At 42.4% G+C, this 23,908-nt stretch overlaps 1 protein-coding gene across 6 annotated transcripts; it reads left to right on the top strand.

The window, feature by feature from the left end:
- Positions 1–92: 92 nt before the first annotated feature.
- Positions 93–23,468, top strand: MPP3 (MAGUK p55 scaffold protein 3). Of its 6 annotated transcripts, XM_063354946.1 has the most exons (20): positions 466–655; positions 1,269–1,355; positions 3,217–3,327; positions 4,924–5,042; positions 5,554–5,631; positions 7,221–7,301; positions 7,856–7,993; positions 8,958–9,039; positions 9,685–9,770; positions 11,252–11,326; positions 12,362–12,558; positions 13,433–13,497; positions 14,699–14,719; positions 15,526–15,567; positions 15,995–16,159; positions 16,884–16,964; positions 18,372–18,465; positions 19,302–19,410; positions 20,845–20,967; positions 21,879–23,468. In XM_063354946.1, the coding sequence occupies exons 3-20, from the start codon at positions 3,303–3,305 to the stop codon at positions 22,059–22,061; spliced, it is 1,764 nt and encodes a 587-aa protein (XP_063211016.1). In that variant the 5' UTR covers positions 466–655; positions 1,269–1,355; positions 3,217–3,302; the 3' UTR covers positions 22,062–23,468. The 6 variants fall into 6 exon arrangements, with proteins under 6 accessions (XP_063211014.1, XP_063211013.1, XP_063211012.1 ...); XM_063354947.1 differs by lacking the exons at positions 466–655; positions 1,269–1,355 and adding an exon at positions 213–350 and having other exon boundaries at positions 21,882–23,468; XM_063354945.1 differs by lacking the exons at positions 466–655; positions 1,269–1,355 and adding an exon at positions 213–350.
- Positions 23,469–23,908: the final 440 nt, after the last annotated feature.

The following is a 23,908-nucleotide window of genomic DNA, read 5'->3' as shown; positions in this document are numbered from 1 at the left end:
ACCGCCACCTGGAGGGCGAAACCCCGGGCCGGCGGTGGCCGTCGCCAGGCTCGACGGTGGCGCTGCCGCTCGCACTCTACGCTGCTGTTACGCGGCGAATCCCCAGCGGTGCGCGACGAGCCAGGCTGGCTCCAGCCCGCCCCGCTCCCGGCGTAGTCTCCCGCTCGGCCCCGGGCAGGTCGGGGGAGGGGGAGGAGGGAGGCGGCGCGTAGGACGGCTCTGAGGGCGCATGAGCGAGGCGCGCAGCGGGCTACGGGGACGCGAGCGCCCGGGAGCTGCTCTGTGGGCCTGCTGGGGCAGGCAGCCAGCACCGCAGGGGCCCGGACTTGGGCCCGAGCCCGCACCCGCAGGTAACGGTCGCCCGGCGGCAGCACTGCTCCCGAAGCGCGGCTCGGCCCTGCGCCTGCAGCGGCGGCCAGGGCGGCGCCATTTTGCAGCCGGGCGGGGCGGGGCCGGGCCGGGCCGAGTTCTGACGCTGCCTTGGAGGCGCAGGCCCCGGCGGGGCGGAAGTCTGCGGGGCCGATGGGGTTTGCCTGGCAGGCTCTGCCCGGTGCCGCGGAGCCGGGCCTGGCGGAAGCCCTGCGGAGTCCTCCGGGCGGCGGAGATGGGGCCGGAGAGGCGGTCGCAGAGCCCGGCCTGGCGGTTGGGGAAGCAGGTCTGGAAGAGGACGTCTCCCTGCCGGCGTGCAGGAAGGCCGGCCCGGGGCGTAACCTCGGCTCGTACCCGCGGCTGGGCCGTGAGGAGGGTCGTCCGCGCTAGCCTTGCCGGCGGCAGAGTCATCGGTGTGCCCGAGCTCGGTGGAGCGCACGGAAAGCTGCCTCCGGGGCGGGGGAGCCTGCCCGGGGGAGCGGGGCCGCCTGGCCGTGCTCCGCCCCTCGGGTCCCCGCCAGCCCCCGGGTCGGCCTGAGGGGCGCCCGGCCGAGCGCAGGCCGCCGGCCCGGCCCACGGGCGAGTCGGGCGCCTGCTGTGGGGGCCCGGGGGAAGAGCCCGTCCCCGCGGTGCCCAACAGGGAACGGTGTGCCGCCCCCTCCGTGTGCCCTTCAGCCATGGGAGCGGTCGCTTTTTAGGGCTGAAGTAGGCACAATACCCAGCGAAAGACTAGTTTGGTCAGATTTAGACACTTTTTGTACGCAAAAGCCAAGCGAGGAGAAATCCTGTGTCGTAGCTATCAGCTATGATGTTATTAGCATGCAGATGTATTTTTCAGACCTAATCACTGGGCTGATCTCCTGGAAAGATGTTAACATTCAACTGCTTTCTCAATTTAGATCTTCCACTGCTTTGGCCGATTCATGTGGATTACAGCAGCTTTGTGTCGTATTAGGCTATGAACCACGCTAGGTTTATTTTCCAAGGTAATGGGGATATGCCAAAGCATATTATGCTTCCATTTAATCCCAGCTACAGCATCGGTTCAGTATATTTAGCCCTTTCCAAATATCAACAGTCCTTTTCCTGGGCAGGGAAGGTGGCTCAAACATTCTGTCTCAGGAACAGCTGGGCAAGGATATGGGTGAAGAATGAATTATGGTTTAGGGTGGATGTTTTTAAAGAGGAAAATTGTATTTGATCCTATTTATACTACAGGGATGAAAGCAGAGATTCGTGGTTTTGAGCCCCTCTTGCAAAATATCCCATGCTGGGGCTGAGTTTAATCCCTTGAAGCTAGCCCTGAGTATTGCCATGGAGCATGCTGGTGACAGGTCACTGGATATGGAATGCTTTTTGTTCTGACTGTTCATTCCAGTCAGTCCCGGCTAATGGGATTTTTACAGAACATGGGAAATGCCTCTAGGGGAATGTTTTCATAGCTGTGCCTAACTCATCTAATTCTGGTGCTTCTGAGTTTGCTGACAGATTTCTGAGACAGGTATTTTCCAGGTTCCTGTGTAAGATGCTTTTTTTTTTTTTTGCTAAGAGCCTGGAAAATAACTCAGGTTTTCTTGGGTTTTGGTGCTAAAGAAGTTTGACTGTGGGAAGCACACATTCTTACAAAGACAGAGCACGCAATTAAAGTTCCCTTTCTTGATAATTAGAGAAGATTTTAAATACGTGTCAAATGAAAGGCAATAGTCAAGGAACCAGAGCGGTTGAATGAATTGCCTATACATTTCTTTCGGCATGAAGTGTGGGTGTGACATGTTTATTTCTTCAAAGCAATAGGTAATAAAAATGCTTTTGAAAGTTAATTAAATAAATGTGTAGTATATATAATACTCTTGAGTACAATCCATGCATTAGAGTGAAATTTCAACACTCTTTCAGTTCACTTGCTTAGAGAACTCAATTATGTTTTGATACCAAGGTGGACTAATTAAGCATGGCAGTAGAAAATAAGGGGTGTTAAAAACACAGGTGACTATTGAGCTTACTATCTCAGTACATTGTAGAGAAACTCAGGAAGCTAGAAAATTCTAAATTGGTACATGCTAATCTATCATTCAGTAAAAAGGTGTTTTCAGGCAGCTCATCAAAATAAAGTTGCATTAGAAAACCATCAAACTTGTGTCATGCAATCAAAATATCAGAGATTTATCTGCAAATAGAAACACAAGGAGCATCCTTTATTGCATTTAGCAAAGAGTTGGAGTGTCCCACATTTCTTCCTAACCCTTTTTGAGTGCTGTTACGGTTGGGTTTTTTCTGCAAGCATTACTCTGATAAATTTTATGAACGTGAATGAAATTTTAAATGCCCCGGAACACGCAAAGTGTTTCGTCTCGGACTGGTGATTATAGGCATAGGTTCAGTTTTGCAGTTTGAGCTGAAATTGTGCTGGAGTCATTTGCTCACGGTGACAAGAAAAATCAGCAATAAAAGCATCTAATGGAATTTTTGAGCAACAAAAGCAGCCTTTTTGCTATTTCTGTGCAAAGGGTATTTATCGGTGCTTTCAGACATCCATTCTGCAGCATGCTTTTTTTCTTGTCTGTCTCTTCAGACAGGTTACTAAGGCCTTCTAAAACTGTCTATCTTGAAATTAGAATAGGGAAGCACCTGCTCTCTTCAGCATCAGCTTTATCCAAGATACCATATGGCTATTGTATAACAATATTTTTCATGTTGTTACTTGCGTAGCAGAATAACTGCAGGACTCTGCCTGATTCAGGTTAAACTGAACACTTGAGAGACATATGTACTAGGAATTTACTATTTTTACATGATTGCCTTTTTTCTCGCATGCTTGAGCTTAGATATTACCTTTGCTCATTTCAGGACTGCCTCTGAATCGCAGTCCAGAAAGAAGAAACAATCGTGTTGATTTAAGTTGAACGGTTGTCTCAAAGATTAAGAACAAAGCCATGCCAGTGCTTTCGGAAGACTCAGGTAACTAATGTGCATGCTTTCAACAGACCAGTGACCGAAATCTTAGTGTACGTGTTTCACTCTGGAAGTGAATTCAAATGGAGTTACGGAACATAGAATTAAGACAGTTCAAATAGATTCCTTAGCAATTACGTAAAAGAAAACAAAGGAAGGTGGAGTATAAAAGGTGGAAATTAATAAATTTAGTCAGATCTCAGGAAACGCCTGGTTTCATAACAATCCTAGAGCCCCTGAATATATGCTGGTAGACAGGCTCCTAAGAACAAACGTGGGCCTCTCAGTATGACACTGTCTTCTACACATGCTTACTAAAGATCAGCCCTTAGACCTCTGCTGTGCTACTTCTTAATATTTTCTGAATAGGTGCTGGTAAAGTTTGTTAATATTCTTCCTTTTGACTTAAAACAACCCCGGTAATTCCATTCACGGCTTGCTAACCAGCTTCTCCAGTATGCTGCCCAGAGTGAAGTCATATACGCTGATGATACTGAGTTTTTAAAGCAGGAATGAGTTTGAGCCTCCTGGATCCACTGCACTCTAAAGTTCATGGAGAGAATAGCCAAATGAGCAGATTTTGCCTCACCTACCCCCCCCAGTTTTGTTTTGTTTTTTTCTTCTTTTTTTTTTTTGTGGTCCACCAGCAAAAACACTAGCATTTGTCTGGCCCTGTATGCTGAAAAATTGGGATGTTGATGATTTAAGCACTTTTTAGAAAACCTACCACAATCTTTGGTTCCACTGCAGTGGAAATCTACACCAGTCCTTTCCTCCTGTGGTCAGACCTGACTTCTAAGAGCTGCCTCAGAGGCAGAAGGGGCAGGATAACACTTGTGCAACAAAGGAGGTACTTCAGTCATTTTGCGAGTCTGCTGTGGCACTTTAATAACTCAAAGTACGATAGAGGGCAAACTGTTTTAGGAACAAAGGGTAATTAACATGAAGGGGGAAACTTCAAAAGTAACGTCTTTAAAAATATGTATTGCTTTGGTAGCTTTGGCCTTGGAATCATTGAATCAGAATCGTGTAGGTTGGAAAAGACCTTGAAGATCATTAAGTCCAACCATTAACCCAGCACTGCCAAGTCCACCACTAAACCATGTCCCTCAGCACCACGTCTACACACCTTTTCAATACCTCCAGGGATGGTGACTCCACCACCTCCCTGGGCAGCCTGTTCCAATGCTTCATCCTTTCGGTGAAGAAATTTTTCCTAATATCCAATCTAAACCTCCCCTGGTGCAACTTGAAGCTGTTTCTTCTTGTCCTATTGACTGTTCCTTGGGAGAAGAGATTGACCGTCCCCGGCTACACCCTCCTTTCAGGGAGCTGTAGAGAGCGAGAAGGTCTCCCCCTCAGCCTCCTTTTCTCCAGGCTGAACAACCTCAGTTCACTCCTTAATATGATCTATGTTATATTTTATGCTACGTTTGCCGCTTAAGAAGGGAGCATTACAAAATGATAAGCACAAATCTCTGCAAACGTAATGATCACCAAGATGGTACCCAAATAAACGTAGTTGATGTTAAGTCTGCAATAGTAGATCCTGTGAGACATGCTGTCTACAAAGTTTTTGTTCTGTCTTGAATTTAAATTTAGGGTTGCATGAAACTTTGGCCCTTTTGACATCTCAGCTAAGACCCGATTCAAATCATAAAGAGGAAATGGGATTCCTTAGGGACGTCTTCAGTGAAAAGAGTCTCAGCTACTTGATGAAGGTAAAAGTTCATTTATGAACATACATTTTTCCTTACAGGTTACTTATTCTCTCTTCCCTTGATTTATCAACTGTTTACTTTGCCAAAGCTTTTTTTTTTTTTGGTAGAATTCTTTACTGACCAAAGCATGTATTTATTTAAGCACAAATGTAAAGAACATTCATTGACGATTAGCATATTTTGTTCAGAAAAACCATTTCTGCCTTGATTGCCAAAACGCAGATACAGTGCCCCGTACCTAAAAAGCGGTGTGAGATGGCTTAATTTTTTCCCTTATGCTGCTGAAGTCTTAACAGATTCACTGGCTGTCGCTGAACCTAGCACAAGCAAAAAGAAAACAAAGAGACTCCTAAACAAAACAAAAGTAACCCCAAGAGAGATTATTTTTCTGACACTTACCTCAGAAAAATTAGATTCCTTAAATATAAAAATATTCCAGCATGCGCATATTTAGGAAGTTTTGTATGTGTTTTGTATCTCTGTAGTAATATACTTGAATAATTTTTTCCAGATTCATGAAAAACTCCGTCATTATGAAAGGCAGAGTCCAACTCCTGTTTTACATAGTGCAGCAGGATTAGTTGAAGATGTGAGTAAAAATTCTTGTCTCCTTGTTTTCCTACTATTTAAGTCAGCTTTTCTAACACATCAAAGCTTTGCAATTGCGCTGTATGTGTACATATTTCGCATCTTCCCCAGCTGCCTTTGGAATCTGTTGGCTAGTCTCACTCATGATTGATCAAGGAAATGAGAGCTCAAAAAATATCATGTCATTAAATGTCCAGTGAAGACAGAAACAGGCAGGTAGAACAGAAGGATGCTTTTAATGGCCTTCGTAAGGGAGAGGCTGCAAAAAGCATTCAGTCCGTTCTCGGCGTAGACTATCCCAGCTAAGCATTCAGTCTTAAGGACTGAAATCCATCACAACTCAAGCAGCATTGCTGTTCACATAGAATGGTTTGGGTTGGAAGGGACCTCAAAACATCATCTAGTCTAACCTTTCACTGGGTCAGGTTGCTCAAAGCCGTGTCCAACCTGACTTTGAGCATTTCCAGTGGTGGGGTATCCACAACTTCTCTGGGCAACCTGTTCCAGCACCTCGCCACCCTCTGAGTAAAAAAATTCTTCCTCATATCCAATCTAAATCTGCCCTCTTTGTTTAAAACTGCTGCCCCTTGTCCTATCGCTACAGGCCTTCATAAAGAGCTTTTCTCCATCTTTCTTTTAAGCCCCCTTTATGTATTGAGAGGTAGCAATAATGTCTCCCTGGAGCTACTCTTCTCCTGGCTGAACAACCCCATCTCTCTCAGCCTGTCCCCAGAGCAGAGGTGCTCCATCCTTGGATCACGTCCTGGTTTGGGCCAGATTGGCCAGTGACGAGACAACAGATGCTCTCCCTCACCTCTCACTTGAAGGAGAAGAAGGAGACAGATCAAGAGATTTATGAGTTTAGAGAGAACTAAACTACTTAAATGAAGTATTTTCTTCTTATTTTATTAGAATCTATGATTCTAATAAAATAAGAAGAAAATAATGAAATAGATATAATATATACAAAACCATACCGAGCTCCCAGGATGACATCACCAGCAGACCCTGGGGAAGTGCCAGACTGGACAACAGATGGGAGCTGGATTCCAGAACACACAGATCAGGCTCAAAGGCAGATGAACAGACAGAGTCCTCCTCAGGCATCAGCCACTGGAGAACCCAACCCCTTCATCCGTCAGCTTTTCTACTGAGTGTGGCAGATGGGATGGAACACCCCATTGGTCAGTTTAGGTCACTTCCCCACAGGTGTGACCCCTCCACGGGGCAAACAACCGACTCAGCTGGCCCTGGTTGCCACACCAATAAGTATAAGCAAGAGCCTCTTTACGTACTGCTCCCTGGCATTAACTATGAACATAGGTCCCATCACTCCCAGAACAGTTTTCCGCACAACACAAGTGTAAAAGTAAAATAAATAGTAAAAGTAAAATAAAAATAAAATAGATGAAGAAGCTTTTATTTCTTTTAGGATTTATGCGCTATTGATTGGGTTTTTTTTTGATCTGCGCACACTACTTTGAAGGATGATAGAAGTTAGCAAACGCTCAGCAGAAACACTCGCTTGCAAATATATGATCTTGTTTGGTGGACTCCTTTTATTTGAGGTTGTTAATTTTTATTTTAAAGGTAATAGAAGAATTGCAGACCGCACCAGTGAATAATGAAGAAAAAGAGCTACTTCAGCTGTTGTCAACACCACATCTCAGGGTAAAGAACACACCAATTCCTTTACAGAATTTACAGAATTCCTTTATGGAATTCCGATAGACTGTTTTTTAATGGAAAAGGTACATTGGAGAGTCCCTAAGAGAAAGGAGAAACCTCCTACAAACTGTAGTTCTATTCCAGTGTGATTTCCTGCGCAGGCTTTAGGATACCAAGGGGGTTGAGAAGACACAGTGTAGGCCTTTCAGGCGTCATGCACCACCTTGTCTTCCCTCCGTAATATTTTCTGAGGAAGCAGAAAAGAAAAGGATGCCCTTTCTCAACTTCTTGCTTTCCATAGTCCACCTCCATTCTGTAAGTTTATTTAGGCTGAGCTTTGTTATTGCCTAGATTTACTTTAAAATATCAGCATATATATATACACACACACATATATATAGTTTACATGATGGGTAAGATAAACGCTAAATCTTTTGGGAGGGATTTATGGTGATGTTAGGAAGGGGGAGATTTGTTTGCTTTATTGTTGGAAACACGAGAACTGGAAACTGTAACATTACCCCATTACATTACTGTTTCTTATTTCCTTTATGCAGGCAATGCTTGTAGTACATGACACTGTAGCACAGAAGAACTTTGACCCAGTCCTTCCACCTCTACCCGATAACTTTGATGATGATTTTGATGAGGAATCAGTGAAAATAGTTCGGCTAGTGAAAAATAAAGAACCCTTGGTACATATAAGATAACCCATCTCTAGTCGTAAAACTCTCTAGTGCAAAAGCGTTACTGTGAGTATGGAGGAGATACTTGAAGATGTCGTCAAATAGTCTGCAAAAGCTAGGAGTGTTCTGAAGCTAGTAAAATAACGTTAAAAGAAAACTTTGATAAATACACCTTCACGATTTTGCGTGACACGCTTTATAGGCATAGGTTTATAATGCCAGTTAACGCAGAGAATGTCATCTGTGAGGAAGCTGCGTATGTTGGAACAACTACGCTTATTATACATATTCTTTTCATATTGTAGCTGACATTCAAGTGATTAATACCTTCATTTGCATGAAAGTCAGTGATGTGTGGTAACAGTATGTTTGATAGCTGTATGTAAACGTTATATTGACAAGGTACTAATTTTATGCAAATGGAAATGGAAGAATTGATTTCCTAAGAAAAAACAATTGCATCAGGGAAGAAACCTGCAAATGTGCGCTTTGTATATGACAGTATGTCGTAGAAGAGAGCAGTGGCTTAACTCCTGATTAAAGCTTTATATTGCCAGCAGAGGTAGGAAAATTAAAAAAAAAAAAGAAAATCTAATGACTTGGCTGTCCTTGGTTTTATATGGAAAAGTGCTGGCTGTATTGTATAAAGATTCAAAATACACGTAGAGAAAGCTTGTAAGAAATTCTGTTTTGCACACTTGAGCGACTTTGATCACCAGAATGTAGGGAGCGTGAGCACTCGGCAAAATGAGCAGAAAGGAAGGTGTGCACCTTCCCACGATCGCGTGACACAGGCACAGGCAAGTTGAATAATGACGAAAATTGGCAAGGAAGAGGACAAAATTTACAGAGCAAATTAATTCTGGTTTAAAAGACATGTTAGCTTACATGTTATTTCACCTCTCGCTGTATTCAAAGCTAATTTCCTGTGATGGTTTCTTGGGGGGGCTGAGGGGTGTGTGTTTTATTTCAGGGAGCGACCATCAGAAGAGATGAGCATACAGGAGCTGTGATTGTAGCAAGGATCATGAGAGGTGGTGCAGCTGATCGCAGTGGTAAGTTTCTGAAGAAAAGAGGATTTAAAACTGCATTTGTAAACTGTTCTAAAATTTCCAGAATTACGCATGCATACATGTACTGTATGCACATACCTAGAGTGATCATCTTTAAATCTGATGGTTATTAATTCCAAAATGTCCTTTAGACGCGAGTGTTTAATATATGTATAGACTGTTTTGTAAAAAAAAAAAAGATAACAGCTTATCGAAATCTTAATAGGCAACTGTTAAATGTCAAGTCTAACATTCTTCTGGGACTGCGTCGTGTTGATCTGTCAGTTGCTGGCCATATCATTCCTGCCTTTACAGTCAGCAGCGCGTCTTCTGACTCTACAAGATTTGGTCATCCTCGTGAAACTATTCCACGTTTGCATTCTTAGTGATTATCCAAATATAGAGGCAGTGATTTTCCAGAGTATCTTGCCACATGTTCTCTATCTCCTCGCTGGTCTCCTGTGAGACTGTGCTGCATGAAAAAATGGAATAAGGGCAGGAGGCTTCGGAGCACGTTGCCAAGAGAGGCACTCCATTAAGCTGGGGGAGGGAGGAGAGGAGGTACGTGCTGTTGATTTAGGTCGGACATCAGAGGAGTGGTGCTTTCCAGTCTGTAGACTTACTTTAATTTACTTACCGTCTTTTCAGGTCTTGTCCACGTTGGAGATGAACTAAGAGAAGTCAATGGTATTACTGTGCTTCACAAACGACCGGAAGAAATAAGTCAGATTTTGGTCTGCACCGATTTTCATTTCAAAATCTTTTCTGTTGAATGATCTAGTAATTACAATAGATGGTGAAACGTAACCGTGAGTTTAAAATATAGAGAGAGAGCTAAAATATGCAGTCCCTACTTGTCTTTGCATTAAGAGTTTTTCTTCTACCAGTGGATTAGTCTCCTTTTGACGTCAGAAACTTCTGCGAACTGAGTCGCTACCAAGTAAGATAGAAAGTCACATATTGCTCTGTCAAGAACTTCCCTTTCATGTTTTGTGTATGACAGGCAAATTGCAAATTAAAAGTGCATTCCTAGAAGATAAGCGGTTTATTCATAATACATATGTTGGGAAGCTGAAGAAAGTCTGGGCTGTGTGTTCCGTAGAGCTGTCAGTCTGTTCGTTACCAGCAGATTCCTGGCGACATTAGCAAATTCTTCCTTCAAGCTTCTCTAACGTTAATGCCCACAAATCTCGGTAACTCTTTTTAAACCTCCACATCTGTGGTCAGCATTGCAGAAAGTGTCATAGCTCTTGAGCTTATTTATCTCTGACTCCCCTCTTGTGGCTCGGTTGCCCCTTGTCCTGGTGTGGAGTGGAGTTAGGGACGCAGTAAGAAGAATGGCAACACTAGGAGACTGACGTATCTGGCATCTGTTCCATCACCTAATTTAAATTTAGACCAAAATAATCCTGAGTAAGGAGCATGACTGCTTTTAACTTGGGGTAGGAGGACCAAAATCATATTTTGAAATACTGTAAAGTTTTGTTGGTGGGGACCCTGGGACGCTATTCCTCTGTCCCGTTTTAAATGCCTGCAATGTAGAAGTTTCGTTTTCACAGTTTGTTCTTTGAGGAAGAGCTACAAAAGTTTGTCCAAGCTGATTGTCCAGGTTTCCTTTTTAATCTGTGCAGAATAGCAGGCTTCTCTAGTTCATCTCATCCAAAATAAGGCGTCTAAAATAGATCAAATAAACCTCTTCTAGATTTCCAAAGCACCTAGAAGGGCTTTTTAATTTACTAGCAAAGATTTGTAGAGTGAAAGTAGATTTTTACTTTGTAGATGTTTACATTTCACCCTAACCGAGTTAGCCACTACATGGGAAGATATAGTAATATTTTTCAAAGGACCTTTTAAAAATACTTAGTCTGCAAAAACTTAAGTTAATGTCATACTAAAAGCCACAGAAGTATTTAGTGCCCTGTGAACTGTAATCCAGAAATTAATGTAGTTGCTAAAAGCAAATGAAGGAATTTTAACGCAGGTCTTAGTATGTTCTAGCCAAGTAGATACTTCGGATGCCTCCATGCAGAAGACACTGTTGTGGAGGATTCATGGAACATCATGATAATCTCTGTAATGAAGTTAAATAATGGATTAGCTTGGCCTATTAAAATTCAGAGAAGAGACAGACACTAGCTCCTAAACTGGAACTTGAATAGTCTGCATTGTGTCCTTGTCCTGCTTTCAAAGTGAAAAACATCTCTCTCCTTCTCAGGCTCAGTCTCAGGGATCGATAACATTAAAAATAATTCCAGCCATCAAAGAAGAAGATCGTCTAAAGGACAGCAAGGTACGCAACTTAGTGAAATACTGAAGCACGCTTTTTCATATTTACACAATCTGGCATCTCTATAAAGGCAAGATTATTGCTGTTTCAGTGAGGAGTGCCCTAGACCCATAATTGAACTAAAAAGGTAGTAGAGCACTTTCTTGTTGTAAAATGCAGTGCCTTTTTATTCAGTAGAATTACTTAGATGACTTCTCTCTTCATTGGCTGCACGCGTTCTTTCATAGCATTTCTGAAATCTGGTCTCTTTTTGTTCACGTAATTAAACTTGGTGTTCCCTGCCGGTCTCCTCTTACCGTGACAGCTGCTATCTGTGCCTTATCTCTGGGCATATTGCCACTTGCTTGATTCAGAGCAGACCTGTTTGCACACAGAGCGGCATTCATCATTTGACCCCGTGAAACATCAAACATCAGCGTGCCTCTGCGAGTGCTTCACTTGTGCTCCTTGATCGGCAATGGCTTACTGTTCCACGGGTCCCTTCCAGGATTCCTTTGTCAGCCTCTATTTCTGCTGCCCTCCTCTCAGTTGCCGAATTTTTCCTTGAAGCCCCACAAATCGCTTTTAAAAGTAGTTCTACTGTGGTGTGTTAAATAGTGGTAAGATACAAATCCGAAGTTGGATAGTAGATTTTGATGCATTAAAGGAACATTTTAAGGACAGTCTTTATAATCAGGCAGCTTTGCCATAAATCCCTTTTTTTTGTTTTCTCCCTTCCCTCGATTTTTTTCCTTTTTTTGTTGCATTTTGTACTTACATAGGCTGTGAATTGGGTTTCTTGAGACTTTGATCTTTGTGTCTCATGTTCCACAATGCCAATCCACAATGACTAGGTACGTGCTTGAAAGTTAGTTTATTTTTCTGCGTCAGTCAGTCAAAATGCAGCAGATTTCTAGCTTTCAGTATTTTTGAGTATCCTAAAGCGTAGAGGAGAGATGAAGTATACAGTTAGCAGTATAAGCATTGGGGAAGCCTTTCAAAGGTAACTTGAAACTCCAAATAGGACAAGAAGAAAGGATGTGTTACTTTCTTTTAAAGGTGTTTATGAGGGCGCTTTTCTGCTATAATCCCAAAGAAGACAGAGCCATTCCCTGCCAGGAGGCTGGGCTGCCGTTTAAGAGACGACACGTCCTCGAAGTTGTAAGCCAAGATGATCCCACGTGGTGGCAAGCAAAGCGTGTCGGAGATACCAACCTCAGAGCAGGCTTGATCCCCTCAAAACAGTTCCAAGAAAGGTTTGTCAATGAAGATTACAGAATTTTTTTTTCACACGTGTAGTGTCACACTGTTTTTTGCTGCTTTTTTTCCCCAGGAAATGAAGGGCAGGATCATGCCATGGTGAATACCAGATGCTTAGAGGAAAGTACTAAAAATCTCCATCTTCTCCAATTATACAATGCACTTCTTAGCTTTCCTTGGCTAGTTTGCCACTGACGTGCTTTGTAGCGGGAAGACAGAAGCACTTGCTGAACAAACACGTATGAAATGAAATGTGGAATATCAGTCTCTTGACCCTCTTCTAAAGCAAAAATATCCCTCAAGTCTTGTATTTACAGTACAGAAGTCTTATATTTAAGAAGGAATCTGATTTTAGGCCACTGTTCTCATTGTCTGATTCTTACTACAAATTACTGGGTGTATCCGCTTTGGACTGTAGGTGTTGCGAAGGTGGGGGTCTCTTGTGGCAGACAGGAATTTTGCCCATCCTTTGTAAAAGTGGCAAAGAGAAGTTGGATTATCAGCAGGAACGGAATAGAATAGAATAGTTGTTGTTTTCCTAATCTTGCAAAAAACATTGGGTGGGGGAAAGGAAATTAAAAAAAAAAATAATTACATTGATAAAAGTAACTTGCTATTGATTTCTGTGCTCTGATGTATGAAAGCCTAAAATGTTTTAGAATCTTCTCTCTCAGTCACTTATCAGTAGCAATCTGGGACCGTCATAGTTTTAAAGAAAAAGTCTTTTAAAATGTTGAGTTGGAGACGTTTTATGTTTTTCAAGGAAAAGCACTATTGCATTCTTTATTTTCAATGCTATGTGTGTAACATGCTGTACGTTCTTTATAATTCTGAGCTTACATGGCTAAAATGCAGTTATTCTCTATTTAGACGATTGATTTACAGAAGAACAATAGGCACCCTGCAGAATCCCAGAACTGTGAAGAAACCGTTGTGTAAGTCTGTTCTGTTCCTTCAGTGATGTCTTAGTTGATACCAACTTCTCACTATTTTTCTGTTATTTCAGTAATGATGTGTTGGAATATGTTTTGTGGAATCTGTCATTCATTGATTTGCATGGACACAAGCTGCCACGTGAGAGGATTTGAGTTTGAGCTTTATCCAGTGTTGCTAGTGCCTTTTGTTTTCAAAAAACATGGCTGTCCCTCTCTTCCTACTTTCCAGAACGTGAGGCCTTACATATTGTTTAGACGCTTTAAAATTTGCTAGGGTTCACATTCTTTCCTGCGGTTTGGAAGTTGAGAGCTGCAAAAGTAACGCAATGCACACTTCTTGAAATACTTACGTAAGCGCGTGAAATGACACTAAGCTCGTATGGAAATAAACTATAGCTTTAAGGAGGATAAAAATCACTGGAGCTGGCAATAGCATCTGCATTTCAGGCTTAGCGTTACAGCGCAGGTCTTAAGCAGGCTTTAAAGTGATTTTTGTTTGCAGCTCCAAAGCCTCTGTCAGCGAATTATTCGCACAAAAAGTCCTACTTGGGATGAAATTGTTAGGCAGTGATGGAAGGCAGAAGGCATTCTGTAGTATCCCAGAACTGAGTGTTCCTGTTGCTCTTGGGTACTCCGGCACGGCTGTTACTGATGTGTGGGGCAGCCCTGTGACCGTGCGAAGCCAGACGTTGTGCTAGGAGTGCCGGCCTCCCGTAGACTAGGAATCGGGAAATCGTCCATCTTCAGTGACAGAAGTGCACTTCTGACGCGTGTTGCATGGCACGTCTCACGAAGAGATACAGGTGTTCTTACGGACATACAGGTATTCTTTTGCAACAAAGAGGAGGGAAGGTGCTCAAGCAAATTATAAAATAGTATTACTGACTTAAATGAAGTTTTTCCAAAGCAGTTTCCATTACATTCAGTGTTAGGAGGCATGTAATGAGGATTGGTACTTAGGCTTTTTGTCAGCTGTTCTCAAGACAATTAAGCTGATAACTGGTTATAATACTAAATTTTAGCCAAAAAAAGGTCCCTAATCAGTTGATAAGGGTCCGTTACTGCATTATTTTTTTAAGATAGAAAAGCCTGTTAAGCAAATCAGACCAGAAGGACCTTCCTTGCCGTTCTCTCTAATTTGACTCCATTATTTGCCAGTGTTTTAATATCATACCAACTCTGCCTTTCATGCTAACTACAGATGATCAGTCTTCTGATAAAGGTAGGTACAACCAATGCATTTTCTAAAATACTTGCTAAGCTCCCAAGCAAAGGCAATAGTAGATATAACGTGTTCCTACAGGAGTTTCTTCCTGTGTTACTGTTGAAACTAATTTAATTTGGATTGATGACTTAGGTAATGATAACTTCCAAATTTACTCCTGATTCAAGAGAAAAGATTTGTGTCTTCTGGTATGCATTTACATGTTCTGTAGGTTTCCGAGTGAGGTTGATAGAGTTGCAAGTTAAATGCAGTCTTTGTGTCTGGTATTTTTTTAAAAATAAAGAAATATTGGGGTTTAACATTTTAGAGCGCCTGTATCAATCCAAATTGATTTTTCTTCACTGTTCCTTTGGACTGTTTTCTGTCTTATTTTCATTATGAGCGACTGTGTTGGGCTCATGCTGTTTATATGTCGCTGTACCACGCGCCTTGCCAAATATCAGGTATTTTCTGTTGAATTCTGCATGCTGTGATTTTTTTCACATTGCAAATGCTTCCTGAGAATAATATTCCGAGTATTGGTATTCCATAAACTTCAGTCAAAGTACTAATCACATTCTATAATTAACCGGCGGTAACTGGTATACCCTATCGAAGCGCGAGTGTGAAACTAGAGCCTACCTTCAACAACAGAAAATAGCTCTGATCTTAGCTGTGGAAATAACGCAGGATATAAAACTTCTCCTTCCCTGGCCAATGCGCCAGACTCGTGTCGCAGGCACTGTTTAAGGTATTTCCCTGCTCCCGTCTCACTCTCTCCTTCCCTGTGCCCTTACCCCCGCCCCCCTTTTCTTCATTTACAGAAGACTGTGACTGTGAAGGATATTTCAACGGACAGTACATAGGTGAGAAACCAAAATCTCTTTCCTCTTTCCCAACATCCCCCCGCAAAAAAACAACCAAGCAAAGAAAAAAATCCAAATCCCCCCCCCATTAAAAAACTAGCTTATTTACATTAGAATTAATTACTCATACATTAATAAACTAGATTATCTCTGGGCATAGGCAGAGTTGGACGTTGGCATAGCCAACACTTGGCAACTCAAGGTGATGCGAGGGGTTTTATATTATACATTTGGCACTTGGTTTTCTACCTGATATGCAAATTTTTCATCTGTGAGATTAGCGTATGTGCACTGGCTTGATTATAAAAAAAAATTTGTGAGAGTAACTCATATTCGAAGACAGAATAACTTCTAGTTGAACAAGCTTGAAAATTTAGAGAAGTTTATCGATAACATGGGTTAATATATCTTTTGTTTTCCTCTGCAGCTGGCTTACGCAGGAGCTTTAGATTAAGTCGTAAAGAGAAGGAGAACAACCTGAATGAAGGAAAGCAAGCAGAGCAGGCAGACGCAGCGGAGTTCCTAACGTACGAAGAAGTCACAAAATACCAGCAGCAGCCTGGTGAACAGCAGAGGCTGGTGGTTTTGATTGGTAAGATACACAATTGGCTCAAAGTTTTTCACGTATCTCCCTCTTCTCTTATCACCTGCATTCCAAGAGGCTTTCTTGAGGTGTTTCGTTTGGGGTTTTGTGGTTCTGGTGGTTTTTTTAAAGGTTTCTCTGGTTTTGATCAGGAGTTGTCCTCTTCTTTTAAATTACCTTTAAAAAAACAACCAAACAAAAAACCCCAGCCAAACTCACCAAATCCTTCTAAAAACCTAATCCTCCTCCAATGCAAACTATTCTATGAAAAACAACGACGCGGGACCATTTCCCATTTTTCCGATTGACTTTCCATTGGTTCTGACTCAAGCATGTGCATAGTTACGCTGTCAGAACAATTGATGAAAAGGTAGATATAATTATCTAATAAAATCTTGCATGCAGTTTTAATTCCGCGTGCTTAACAGCTTTGCGTTGAGCCAGTTTCCCAAGTTGTCATAGAAATCAAGGGCGTCTGACAAAACTGCCTGCTAAGATTACAGATTTTCTGACCTAGTGCCTGACAAATGTTTGTCCGCCAGCTGTTCAAGGATTCAGTTTGTTCCTGATAACGTTCTTCAAAGCAGAACGTGGCAGGTCATGAGATCCCTCATGTCCAGGTTTCTTCAGGCACACTCCTGTATCATACTATTTGTGGGAAATCGATATTATTTATTCTCTTTGCGGTATTTCATTCCACACAGAAATCTGTCAGTCAGTTGTGTTTTATTAGGTTGTTTGGGGGCCAAATTAAGTGAGCTCAAGCAGAAGGTTGTGTCGGAGAACCCCCAGGAGTATGGTGTTGCAGTTCCACGTGAGTAAAATTTACTGACTTTTGTGTGTCGCCGCTTTATTCCATAAATGCTGTGGAATACAGTAGTGCTAGCTGCATTGATTGATGAGTGGTAATTTGTGTTTGGACTATCACTTACATGCGTATTTCAGAAGTACTTCAAGTTATTTTTCTCATTTTAATATCCTATGTTTGCCCTTAGTAGCTGAATACATCACTACGTAACTTGGCACGTACGCACTTTGGAATTCTGTCAACTCAGTTGATTTTTTTGAATTGTGTTTTCCCAGGTGAGCAGTTTGCATTTACTCAGCGTCCATTAAAAAAATGAGAAACTGAATGCAGGAAGAAGAAATAAGATTGTAAATTGCAAAAAGAACTCGTGTGAAAGCCAGTATCATAAGATTTAGCCCAAACACTATGTATGTGTGCTTAAAAGAGGATTTTTTCTTCCGAATATCGTACCAGCTAAATTGTAAAATAAATACATAAATATAAAACAGATAGCAATAAACTAAGTCAAAATTCTCACAAGATTTTAAATAGTTGATTTGTATGTCTAGGCTGTTCAAACAAGCCCGTCACAGTGATAGAGAAATTAGTGATTCTGGTCCACGTTTGTGGCGAGGGTTACACTGAAATTTTTTTGCTGGATTGTTTTCCAAAAAAAGGTTAGACAAAAAAAAAATAAATCCATCAATATTTGTATTCCCCAACGAGCTTTTTGCAAACCAAAAAATTAACACTGAGGGCACTATTCATGTTATTTAAGACCTTCAATAAACATCAGTCAGGCAGACATTCAGTTACTTAGCGGTAGAACTCAAATGGGTTATTTTTACTCAAATTTAAACACGTACACAAAAAATAGCAGACATCACTTCTATGGTCAGGCGTAGATCTGTAGAATGATCACCAAAGCTTCTCCTACAGTAATAACAATTATTAAAAGAAATGACAACATCAAAGGGAAGGGACATGTGTAATTATGTAAGATTCACAGTAGCGTGGGAAAACAGCCGGGGATATTCTTACTCTAAATTCAGAGGCAACAGAATAGGACTCTATATATCTCCTATTTTTATTTTCTAAGTTTTAAAGAAAATGAGAGTTCGATATTCCAAACACTTAAGAGATACTGTTTTCCGTAGGATATACTCTGCTGCTTCTACGAGGTGTAAGAATTATGCCTCCTAATTTTTGTGTTAGTTATAGCGCGCTTGGGAGCAAAACAACTTCGTTGTTGGTCTCACAATTTTTGAGATTTGAGTTTAAAACAAAATTACAATGCTTGATTTATATTTTATGTTAATTTGGATTTGCCAGCGTGTAACTACCTTATTGGAGGTCATGAACTAAACAGAGAAGATACGGAGCCGTTTGCAAAGGCTGATCTGTCTCCTGTGTCTTGCTTCCATTCTCTTCTAGATACGACCAGATCAAAGAAAAGTCATGAGAAAGAGGGAGTAGAATATAATTTTGTCTCTAAGCAATCATTTGAGACAGATGTACAGCAAAACAAGTGAGTTAATCTTAAAATACTGGCATAATTGACTGTATTGCAAAAATATTGCTCGTTAAATCTTACATCACATGCATACCAAAATCAGGTGTAAAGTTGGACCAGCTGTACTAGAAGGGTTCTGCTTTCCAAGTGAAAAGCTCAGTCTGAACTGTTAGCATGAGCTCAGAAATTTAGTAAGAAGAAATTTAGAAAGAAGACATTTAGAAACTACATAGGACTAGTAGGAGGATCATAAATTAGAATTTAAACCTGCATATAAGAAGTAGTATGCCTGGTCAGAACGGAATCTAGTGAAAGCAACAGATGCTTAATTGGGCCTACTTATTCTCCATTTCATACGATGGGTAACAAGTTTTATTCCTAAGTCCATTTTAAAGCATGTTGTAGACTGAACCCGTGAATATGAAGGACTTTCTGTAAGATTGAATGTGTTTCCTGAAAGTACAGATTTTTGGCTAGTCTCCCAGAACATGGAAGAATTGGGGTCCCTTTCCTTGCCAGCTTTGTTCTATTTTCTATGAAAAACATCCTCTTTCTTCTATTAGGCTTGAACATCCGTCAACTGAATTAATGCAGATTATTCCCCTATTTGTCAGCAGTGGTGATTAGCTATTAGTGACGTGGGAAGACGACTCTTGCTACTAAGCAACGAGAAGGAAAAAAATAATAAGAAAAAAGACAAAAAAAAACCCAACTTTTTTTTTCTCCCCCCTGATGTTCCGCCCTTCTCCCCTCCCCCCATTTGACTACCGGGACTTCAGGAAAACAGCTGTCAAATGTTGTACGTTAAATATTCTTTGTGGATGGTATTTAAAAATGTATTGACTTTTCAGGTTTGTGGAACACGGAGAATACAAAGAAAATCTGTATGGTACAAGTCTTGAGGCAATCCGGTCCGTGATGGCGAAAAAGAAGGTTTGTTTGGTGGATGTGGTACCTGAAGTAAGTTCTGCAGCTTATTTTAAAGAAAGGAAATGTTTCTTACTAGGCCGCCAGCCTGCGTTAGTGATGTTGTCATTTGTGGCTACTTGCTGTGCAAAGAACAACCACGCGCTCAGAACTTGTGTTTCTGACAGGCGGCCTGACTGCCAGCTGAGCGGAATGGGGCTCTTCGGGAGGCAGCGCAGCATTTAGTGTGTCAAACAGGTTCATCCTCCCCCTCTGCTCTGCCCTGGGGAGGCTGCACCTGGAGCGCTGGGTCCAGCTCTGGGCTCCCCGGATCAAGAAGGACGGGGAACCGCTGGAGAGGGGACAGCAAAGGGCCACCGAGATGCTGAGGGGACTGGAACACCTCTCTGATGGAGAAAGGCTGAGGGATTTGGGTCTCTTCAGCCTGGAAAAAAGGCGACTGAGGGGGGATCTTATCAACGCTTATAGATACTGAAAGGGGGGGTGTCCGGAGGATGGGGCCAGGCTCTTCTCAGTGGTGCCCGGGGACAGGACAAGGGGTAACGGGCACAAACTTGCCCCTGGGAAGTTCCATCTCAACAGGAGGAGGAACTTCTTTGCTGTGAGGGTGGCAGAGCCCTGGCACAGGCTGCCCAGAGAGGTGGGGGAGTCTCCGTCTCTGGAGACATTCCAACCCCGCCTGGCCGCGTTCCCGTGCCACCTGCTCTGGGTGACCCTGCTCTGGCCGGGGGTTGGAGGGGATGATCTCCAGAGGGCCCTTCCAGCCCCGGCCAGGCTGGGATTTACAGTTCCCAGATGTCTAGTTGATAACAGCCTAGATAACAGACACTTTATCAGCTCTCGCTGTGGGATGTTGCCCTTGCCGTAGCAGTAATGCGCATCACCCTCCTGGCCTGCTCAAGTCCTGGAGAGAACACTTAGAGCATGGATGGGCTTTTCATTCTTTCCTCCTATTGCCTCCGAAGCGTTACTAGCGTTGTAACCAGTCACAGCATACCTGCTCCATAATCCCTCCATACTGGGAGTTAAATCTTTGAAATTTCAATTCAGGGTTTGTAACTGGGATACAAAAAGACTTGTAATACTACCTTAGGTGAATTCCGGGTTTAATATTTCCAGTGTTTGGCCTCTTAAGCAAAGCAAACCATGACTCGCCTGCTTTTTTTTATACTTTTCTCAGTGTCTTTTGCCATGTCCTTGTTCCTGGTAGCGCAGTGCACAGCCAGGCAGATGTGCAGTTAGGCCCTGCTACACTAAGCTCACGCACTCCTGTACGCTAGCCGGGACACCGACATCAACCTTTCTTTTGAAGAGCAAAAGGTCGCTGTGGTCAGGTGTGTGGTACACAGGACTTCACACCACAGCGCGTGTTAGTGAAACTGTCGAACCCAGCTTGAGTAGATCATTGACATATTTAAAAAAAAAAAATAATTAAAAAGCGGCGTAACAAAAAACATCTGTTCACAGGCAGTAAAGCACTTGAGGACTCCCGAATTCAAGCCTTACGTTATCTTTGTGAAGCCTCTCATTCCAGAAAAGAAAAAACATGCCCTAAAATCTGCCATGTCAGAAGAAATCTCATCCCCCCTTGTAAGTATTGTAACCTTAATCTCTTCTTTTTAGACATGAAAGAAGTATTTGAGCTATCATTGGGCTATCACTGGGCTATCACAGCGTGGGGCCCTGTGCACATTTAGCCTTTCAGCTGGAACATTAGAATGGGATTTTTGACTCCCTTAGAACTTGACTGTGTAAATAACATGAAGGAAAGCGCACATCTTCCACGTGGGTTTGTGTACATCGCTCAAGGCCGCAGCAGGGGAGGCTGCTACTGAACTCCGATCTACTACTAATAATTTTGTATCGCTGATGAGCAGCCCCATCAAATGGTAAGGGTAGCCACCTATTCCTGGTACCTCCAGAGTGCCACCCACCCGGGCTGTTAATCTCACAGACGCAAAACGCAGCACATGGGTGTCTTGCAAGGACCAAACCACGACCAACAGCAAACTGGTGATGTGTAAACGTGAACAGAAACGCTGAGAGCGCGTGTCATTACTTTGGGTAACCTGAAATTGAATTTATACACAACAACTTAGTTCACCTGGTAAATTTTCATGTAAGCCGTTAAAATTACTGAATTTGAGGACAGTGGGTCCAGCATTTCTTCTCAGCTTTTGAGGAGTATGATTTCCAGGTGTAAGGTGAGGCCGCAACTCTTAACTTCATAAAATGCAGCGTCACCATCTTACGTCCCTCCTGCAACATGTTTCCCCCCCCCCCCATCACCTCTTGCATTTTTGAAACAGCCTACCAAACTGCAGCAGTAGCATACCGCTCCTCGATCTCCGTTGTTGTGCCTTACGCACCCTTCCCTAATGGTAGCAGCTGTTGTTCCGTTGCCTTTCAACGTAATGACTTATTATGCTAATATACTTTTAAAATGCTAGCAATTAAAAAGACGTGCTGTGAATTTCATACCGTCTTCTCATGTTGGTCAGCAGGATGAAGAACAGCAAGAAATTATTAATTCAGCAGCATTCATTGAAGAGCAGTATGGCCATTTAATTGACACCGTACTGGTAAAAGAAGATCTCCAGAGTGCATGTAACCAGCTGAAAACTGTGTTAGAGAAACTAAACAAGGATTCATTTTGGGTGCCGGTCAACTGGGTTAGGTCATAGCTTGTTATCGTCCGTTTAAGGGAAAGACTGTATAAAAATGTCTTGTAAATATATGGATTGGAAGAGGGAAATATGTCAAACTCACTTCAGAACTGCTGGTCTATCTAGAAGGTAATAGATAAAGACTGTAAGAAAAATTAACAAAGCCAGAAGCTGACACTGCCTTCCTGAATCGAAATCTTGACTAGCAGCTGTCATTTAAAAGTGAATACTCAAACTAAACAGATCAGTAAAAGATCGGAGTGACTTTTAGACTGTAAATAGTGAATTTTGTACAGTAAAGTTTCACAGAGGGTCCCACACTTCCAAAGCGTTTCCGTAGTGCTAGGACACTGACCACCTGGAATTTTCATCTTTTGGCCACAAGTTTTGTGGCGAGAGTTAAGGCATCCGAACAAGATACGTTTCAGGAACCAGTCTTCAGCTGGGCGGGAGGGATGTCCTTTGGAGAGCGCGTACACTGTGCCAGTTACTTAAACGTTCAGCTGGCTGCCAGGCCAGGAAAACATGTTTCCCTCCCCTCGGGATCATTAGCTGCAAATCCTTTCCAATTAGGCACTAAAACTAGGCCAGTTATATTAGTTGTATATATTTTAGTGGCTGAGGATGGGTTTGGGTTTTTTTTTATGTCCATCCCACATTTCCCCCGGCTTCCAAGTTGTCTTGCACAGGCATGAGCCTGCTCAGCCATAGCTTACGCTCACTTTCCCGATCTCCTCCTACTGACGCAGGACAAATGTTAAACAACCTGTGAACACACCTGCGTGACTCCCCAGCTCATAAACCAGAGGCATTTTTTAGCCTACGTGAAAATAACTGCCTCTTTGAAACAGGACTTTTAAGCAGCTTATTTTCTACAAGACGTCTTTGCAAAAGCCACCCGATGGGATACCACCTGGACACCAACGGAGTAGCTTCAAAAAGGCCGCTAAAAGGAGGAGGCTGAAGTACCGAGTAGCCGAGCCACAGCTCCCAGTCATCACCCTTCCAGCACTTACAATTACCTTTGTTCTAAATCGAGTAAAGGCTTCCAGAGCATCTAATCGGTCACATCAAGTCCTGAAGAAGAAATCTTAACTGTTAAAGGACTTCGTACGTATTTCAGGATGAATATCCAAGATTTTTAGATGGGTGTCAATAAGAAAACGCAGAGAGATGATTCTGGAAGCGCCTTGCTTTATAATTATTTGAAAAAAAATTGAGTATTGTACAGGTGCATGTTAGCTGAAACGAGTTTCTGTTTCCCATTGCCTGCTGAGGTCTCATCTTTCCTGTGTGCTGTGCCCTTTGACAGGATCCATTGGTGCACCAGTCCCAGTCCTTGCATCTTAACAGTATGGTGTTATTCTTGTTCCACCGCATTTAGCAAAACTACCACCATTGCATATTAAAAGCATCTCTCTTACATACCAGTGTCACCAATGACTTATTAGCATTCTCAGCCAAGTCTTCTGTAGGAGAATATATAACACTACTCGTTAATATGGACCGTACCTTCTACCTCCTGCCTGAGAATACGCCACAGGTTATCTTAGTGATACCTACAGATTTTTAATACATATATTAATGATCAGTCATCATTGCCTTTTTCTAAACAATAAAAATTAGCGCTTTTTTTTGGTATTAAAGACATCTTAGTTTGTCTAGAATGGGACACGAAGCACGTAAGTTCAAAAAACACCCATCATCAGGTACCTTTTACAACCAGGTACCCCAGATACCTCACATTTGGGGTATTAATGCACTGAAACACTACTTTGTTTTGCCCTTTCAGATAGTATAGAAAAACGTGTAGAGAAGCTGAGGAGGAACAAAGGGAATATGGGGGGCAGTTAACAAAAAAATGC

The sequence above is a fragment of the Chroicocephalus ridibundus genome, chromosome 17 (assembly GCF_963924245.1).
Source record: "Chroicocephalus ridibundus chromosome 17, bChrRid1.1, whole genome shotgun sequence".
Classification (NCBI taxonomy): Eukaryota; Metazoa; Chordata; class Aves; order Charadriiformes; family Laridae; genus Chroicocephalus; species Chroicocephalus ridibundus.
This window is presented reverse-complemented; position numbering and strand designations above follow the sequence as displayed.

Bases quoted from the DNA above. Each gene is read 5' to 3' on its own strand.
- MPP3 (XM_063354942.1), top strand. From the start codon at position 230: ATGAGCGAGGCGCGCAGCGGGCTACGGGGACGCGAGCGCCCGGGAGCT. The intron at 7,302-7,855 runs GTAAAGAACACA...TCCTTTATGCAG, and splicing joins TGTCAACACCACATCTCAGG to GCAATGCTTGTAGTACATGA. The intron at 15,568-15,994 runs GTGAGAAACCAA...TTTCCTCTGCAG, and splicing joins TTTCAACGGACAGTACATAG to CTGGCTTACGCAGGAGCTTT.